Here is a 7,233-nt window from a genome sequence, read left to right as displayed (position 1 = left end):
CTTTGTTAAGCTGTGGAAGCCAGTGCTGAGGATTGTGCGAAGAGGCAAACAAACTTGTTCTTCTGCACTACTGTGTGGCTGCTTGCTAGGGCTGCACAATACATCGTTTTTTTTATCGTCATCGCGATATCAACATGTTTTCCTCATACCATGCAGCCCTACTCCTTTCATTTTCTCTCTATGCTCATGAGGAAGAACACTAATAAAGCACGACTCAAAGTGTTTACATACTTGAGCCTTACATATTTAAACTGTACATGCATGCAGTAATGCTGGAAGGCTCAGTGGACTACTGCCTGCAACAACACACACTTGCCGAGAGACGTGTGACGGGGGAAGAAACAGAAGACAATTATACAGGTTTTAAACAAATCCCAAGGTTGACCACATGTATTTGAAGAGAAAACAAAGGCAAAAAGGTACAATTATTACTCAAACTGTCTGTTGCAAACATCCTTGTTAAACTTTGAACAACCACACTTGCCAAGGGAATAAATATATATATATATATCACATTTAGTTTTACCATTTTAAATAAAGTTATAATATTTAGATGATATGGCTAAAATGCTGGCTTGATTTCTAATCTCTTGTGTGTCTCTTGTCCCATTAGATTAGATTATTAATCAGCTATTAACTGGGTGAGTGAGTATAATTTTACCATAACTGCTCAAATAAAGAATAGCTAAAACACATGTAAATAAGTTGTAAGAAATTTAGAAATATCCTTAAAGTAAAGATTATTATCAATGAGCTCTAGAGTCATCAAAGTCATCTCTGAGGTTGTGGCTTTTTCCAGTGCCTTACTTGTTCTTATGGAAATGTACATCAGTGTGACATCACTGGGTGCAGGAAAAGAAAAAGAAAATCTTATCTAGTCAGTCACGGTTGCAGGCAATGACTAAAGCAACTATTCACCAGCACAATGCGACTAATCAGAGCACATAGAAAGTGGCATACCTCGGAGCCACGATGCAATACCCTGACCTTTTTTGTTGCATAGTTTTATTTAGTCGTCTTGAATAGCCAATACACCCTGTGTAAATGAAAATAATTAGACTTAATGGTGCCCTGGTGATTAACAGTTGGACAGTAAAAAGGAGTGCTGTGTGTATTATTCCTCCCTCCCAGAAACCTGTTGTGTCAACCACTTAGAATAGCTTGAAGTGGTGTTTTGATATAAGAGATAAATGAGGTCTGGGCTGGTGCCAGTGTAGATGTTTAATGTTGTAATATTGTAATAATAATTTTTGCCATAAGCTTATATAGACATGATACTACCTTGCTGTAAGCAAATATGTACATGAGCACACAATGTACCTTGTAGTGTCAACGTGATCACAAACATGTCTTCTTTTTCTTTCTTTTTTCTGGCAACATAGAAAACTTATATCTATTTATCTGAAGTACATCAACAGATTGTGTGTTTTGCCCTCCCCAGCAACCTGCTGGCTCCATTAATGCCACACAATTTTGGCAGTAAGTACCAGCAGTTAAGAACTAAGCCACAGCACTAGTCAGTCCATTTTGGAATCCCGTTTTTATTTTCCTGTCAATTGTGGCCATTGTATACATATCCCTGTGATGAGTGTGTAGTCTTTTAAGACATGATTAATGTGTGCTGTGTTCCGATCCCGGCTAGATGGTGCAACATCTTCACTGTCTATTGACCCTCTCTGACTCATGCAGCACACGGTGGAGAGTAGGCCTACGCAGGAATCTAAACACACATACAAAACCCACCTTTTTAAATGGAACAGTAAATATTCACCTTCTAAAAATTATCTGATTGAGTTAGCGAAATGTGGCAGTTTTGTGTAATATTAAAATCAGTGAACTAACTTAGCTGTTGGCTACATTGTTTTTGTTAACACACACTATAAATGGTTACTAAAGGTCCACAGACCTTATATAAAAAATGTGTTCTCGCAGGTGTTATGTTGAGTTTCATGATCAATAAAGATGTCCCATAAATTAAATAAATACCTACTAAAAATGTCAGAGTCTTGGCCATGCTTCTCACACGTCGCGATAAGCTACTTTCTCTCGTTGGGTTTGTATAAATTCAGGATTCCTTTCTGCTCTGTCTGGTCACTTAAGGACTGTTGCTGGCAGTCATCAAGGAGGAAAAAAGCAACCTATAGATCATATGGGCCAGTCAGGAGCCATTGCTGTGGACTGTGACTGAGTCACTACACTGATATATTTTGTTAATAATTTGGAATTGGTTTGACGTGCAGCTACATCAGACTCACTGGAGTGATTTCAAGTATTTTTTTTAATAAATTGAACCATTTAAAAGCATACATGTTTATTAAGTGTGCTTAATTGTAGGATATCGTTAAGATTACCCAATAAATGCAACTTTTAACATTTTTTTCTCAGTATTGAGATATTCAGAGTTTGTATGAAAATGACTGGGGTGTGGAGGGGTATTCAATCTTAAATTTAAGTTTTTTTTTTTATTTATTTTTTTTTTTAATTAAAACACATTTTCCAGCATTGTTAATATTTAATTGCTAACTTGCCCTTGATTTAGAAAAAAACTACAATATCCTCCTTCTATATCTCCAAATGTAGCACTGTGTTAGTAAAACTCATTCCACCAGTAAAATAAAATGAAAAGCATAAATCATTTAAGATGGTGTAATCAAACTATAACAATAATTTACCACCTTTTTTTAATCAACCCTGCATGGGAATGCTGAAATATGAAATGAAAAAAATGTCAGCCCACCCTCCCCTCAGTAAGAAAAAATAAGACATAACTCTCTTTTCTGACCCCCTTCAGAATGGGCGTACAGCCCCGTAGCAATTTAGTCTTAAAAAAGATATGAAAGGAAATAGAAGAGGAGATAGAAAACAGGATTCTGACAAAACTACAGACCAGATCAGGAAGAAAGTTTGAACAAGTCGTATGTAGCCTTTTTTTGTAAATCATTACAAAATAATAACCATACACAGACTTTGTCTTAAATTTTAACAAAGAAAGTCTTCACACAGTATTAATCTAATTAGCCTAATTGACAGCCTATAGATTTGTGATGCATGCCCACACTAATCTTCACTGTAGGCTCACACTTGTATTAATATTATTTTAATTTCCTTGATTTTAACAACTTATAGAATATCTCCATGTTTAGTCATTGTGAGATACATTTTATGAAGCATATAGCTAAACTGGCTTCTAGTTATAAGACAAGAAGGAACCCTAATAGAAAACAAACGGCAAACAAAAGAACCTGTACAGTCTCAGTCCGTTTGAGAGGAGAGGGTGATCTATTGACTGTACAGAAAGCTGCCAACACCTTGAGTTGGGAGAGACACTTGTCCCAGTCATGTATTCTCTGAAGTTGAGAGAGGGCTTCAGAGCATCCCTCCACAGGACATGCTGTCCACGCTCCAGGGCTGGCAGTAGTAGTGCAGGTAGGGGTGGTACTGGTAGGTCTGGTGGTACAGGGGCACAGTCATCGGGATGTGTACTCCATTCGCTTGATGGTACTGCTTTTGATTGTCCCTCACCAGCACTTGTACCGCTACTTTCTTTGGTGAGCTGCACGCCGCCAGCTCGGCCGCCATCTGGCGCCGTTTGGTTTTATATCTCCGGTTCTGGAACCAGATTTTCACCTGGGTCTCTGTGAGTTTTAGAGTTTCTGCCAGATCGGCCCGTTCAGGACCTGACAGATAGCGCTGCGTGTTAAACCGGCGCTCAAGCTCGTAGACCTGTGCATGAGAGAAGGCCGCCCTGGAGCGCTTCTTCGTTCCCGGCCTGCACTGCTGCTTATCGGACGACCAGCTGACCGTCTCCCCGCCGTGGTGACATCCCTCCTCCTCTGCCTCAGCCTCCTCCTCATCTTTCTGCCGTTTATCCTGCTCCACGCCGTGTGGCTGCTGGTCTGCAAAGACAATAGAAATGTGTGATGACAATAAGTGTGTTTTCTCTGTCAAACTGGTAACGCTAGAGCTGCTGGCTGAGAGGTTACTTCAACGAGGTGCTGATGTTGGCCAATACGAGGTTTTCCTCTCTCTTCTATCCCTTTCACACAGTCAGAAAGTCTGGGGATATAATGGAATAAATACGGGTTTTAGAAGACGAACAAAACTCAGATTTTTCAACACCACCTTTCCAGTAGTGTCCCACAGCCTGCTGCCTTTCCCAGACAACCGAGTCTGACTGGGCAAAAAACGAAATGATTATAAATCTATTAAATGGTATTTTCCTAACAAACTATAGGCTACTTATATAGTATTGCTGGCCCTCAATCTTATTGATACAAATCCCTATGAGCCAAATATGACTTTTTAGAGATCTTTGGACTAGCTCTTTTAAACAGGGAAAATAATAAATGTAGGCTAATCACTGTAAATACTGCAGAACATATCCCATCATATAAGTAGTCTGTTGTGAATCAAACCCATATTTCATCTCGAAAAGATGACACGAACATGCCATTGAGGTGAGACTAATTCGCCCTGTTTCCAAAGCAAGTTTGTATTCTTTCCCCTTAAATTGTCTTTTCTTTATCTGTCTTATTTCAAGATGCGCAAATATGATCTAAATGCCGGGAACAAGCGACGTTGTCAATTGATTGTCATATTTTGTTATAGTTTAAAACCACAGAGTCTTAACTATCGAATAGAATAAAACTGCTCACCTTCTCTGAGCTCAGTCTCCACTCCTGTGGCCTCCTCGTTGTAGGTATCAGATCGGACATTTCCAACAGACAGCCTGAGATCAGCAGGAAGTCTCTGCCGGTGAATGCGGTTCTCATCCACGTCTTGGTGAGACAGATCGGGGACTCTCGTACCATGCCCGGTGCAGATGTTGCGCTTTTGTTCGTAGAGCTCCTCTGTACTCCTGGTACAGGGCTTCCCCCGGACACCACGTCCGGTGAGGATGTCTTGGATGGTGAAGGACGAAAAACGTAATGTCATGATTAAAATAAGAGCACGGATATGTCCTCACGCTCGCATGCGATTTATTTAGAGGCATCAGCCACTCGAAAGCAAAATTTCCTTACTGATTCGATCTTACCGATTCCCGCTCTCTGGAATTGCTTTAATTTAATTGTGGTTATCTATGTCCGGTCTGCTAATGAACAGTCTACACCAGGAGCTGTCAAGTCTTTTACAATATTCTCAGCTCCAGTTAACCTCTGATAGGCTGGTTTTTCTGCCTGGTCCCTCCTCCGCACCGCCCAGCTCCATGCTGGTCTCCGCGCCCTGTTGAGGACGACGGATACTGATTTTCCAGACGAGGTATTTTTGGTATGTTGTGATTTTTATTAGCTTGCATTACGAACGCAGTTAATTATTTAAAAAAGCTTAATAGCGCCCTAATTATTCAGAGCCTGAGACGAGGAGAGCAATTAGATAATGTTGGGAATTCCAATACAGTTATTTAATTGAATTTTGGACATGAGTTGGAGACTCGAAGTGGATGCTGTGAAGTATTCTTGCTAAGTGAAGCCGTTTCAGCCACTGTGTGTTTACCGAGTATTAAACTGGAATAAGAAAATCGGATGCGTAAAGTTCGCTAAGCGTGCGTAAAACGCTGCTCAGTGCAGACTTTCACATGTGACAATGTGGTTTTAAATTCTTCCACCATACTGCAGCCCGCCCTTACATATGAAGTAGGCCTACAACTGTTATTATACAACATTGATTTAAGCTTTCACTTCATTCTACATTACTCGGACAGGACCCTTCTAATTTAAAATGGCTCCAGTCCATTATTTCATCTTAACAGAATTTAAGATGCAATTCTTCATGCTAGTGAATGTTAGCAATTTTGTTCTCTTTTGTGCACAGAATTGCAGACATGTATGATCATTTTAAAGTTTTAATCTTACAGTTGTGTAGGTTTAAATGTAGGCTATAGCCTGAGCTTTTGGATACCATGACGTCATTAGACCACAATGTATGTTAACAAACCCCCTTAATGAAATTTCACTGAATAACTGAGATTGGTCATAGATAGTCTCTTAAAGTGTAAAGAGAAGACTTCCAGCCTTGTTGCTCAAACAGGTGAGTAGCGCCGCCGTGTGGTCATGATGCATGGTTCCCAAAGTGAAAAAGAAAAGAAAATAGCAACTCGTATACACTTCTCTCTCTCTCTCTCTCTCTCTCTCTCTCTCTCTCTCTCTCTCTCTCTCTCTCTCTCTCTCTCTCTCTCTCTCTCTCTCTCACACACACACACTCACTCACTCACTCACTCACACACACACACACACACACACACACACTCACACACACACACACACACACACACACACACACACACACACACACACACACAGAGAGAGAGAGAGAGAGAGAGGCCTACCCTTAAATGAGAAGACGCGATGACAGATGCAGGGATCTGCCTCCTCCGTGTTGTTTTGTTTTACTTCCTCTGACTAAACAGAGAAATCTCTCTATTTGCCACAGAGCCAAAGCAGCTCCACGGTGTCACAACATGTCCGGATGGGAAATATGGAAGTACTGGCACACTTACATGTGTTCAAACCACGAGATGTCATTACCACAACTACAACATTTTAAATCGCAAAACCGTGTGGGGATTCAGATACTACTTATAACATGCTTGCTAGACTATGTTACAGTTGAGTATGCTATCTGAATGAAGCAGCCATTTGTTTACTGACTCCCTCATAAGTAACACGCGTCCAAATACATCATAGTTTCAACCAACGTTGAAAGACATATTTTTTGTGCATCCACTAAATATCTACAGCAATTAAAATGTGCTGGAAAAAATAATGACCTTTCCGTTAGCACAAAAGAAAAGTTATGATTAAATCACATTTTGTCTCAGAGGTTTTTACAATCTGTACAACATGCACACCCTCTATCCTTAGAGCATTCCAAGTTCATTTAGCATTTTCCTAAAAGCCTGATTAAAATGGCATTTTAAATTCTAATCTATCTAAGGTAAATTTAAGATAATGGCTAATATAGTCTGGGAAAATGTCCATCTGATGCCATGTTGGCGTTTGGGACACTTGAAAGGTCCACCTAATGGGAGCGTCTTTACTCCAGGCTTCTCGACGCACTTTTCCTTCTCTATATTTGGGCACTTGTTCATTTGTGAGCTCCTTGAGTGGTTGCCATTGGAGACTTTGTTTTGGGAAACTCCACGCCTAGCGCGGCGATGATCCGAGCTGCTATCTTGGGAAGCGCAAGATAGCGATCGCAGCGCCTGTCAGAGCAGCCGTGGCCAGGCCGCGTCCT

General features: G+C 40.5%; 1 protein-coding gene across 1 annotated transcript; it reads right to left on the bottom strand.

Moving 5' to 3' along the window:
- Positions 1-1,208: 1,208 nt before the first annotated feature.
- On the bottom strand, positions 1,209-5,130 carry nkx3.3 (NK3 homeobox 3). Its single transcript, XM_078273433.1, has 2 exons — positions 4,656-5,130; positions 1,209-3,896 (listed from the first exon to the last, which is right to left on the bottom strand). The coding sequence occupies exons 1-2, from the start codon at positions 4,933-4,935 to the stop codon at positions 3,367-3,369; spliced, it is 810 nt and encodes a 269-aa protein (XP_078129559.1). The 5' UTR covers positions 4,936-5,130; the 3' UTR covers positions 1,209-3,366.
- Positions 5,131-7,233: the final 2,103 nt, after the last annotated feature.

This window comes from Sander vitreus, chromosome 17, assembly GCF_031162955.1.
Source record: "Sander vitreus isolate 19-12246 chromosome 17, sanVit1, whole genome shotgun sequence".
Taxonomy (NCBI): Eukaryota; Metazoa; Chordata; class Actinopteri; order Perciformes; family Percidae; genus Sander; species Sander vitreus.
The sequence above is the reverse complement of the archived record's forward strand: the minus strand, read 5'-3'. Positions and strand labels throughout refer to the sequence as shown.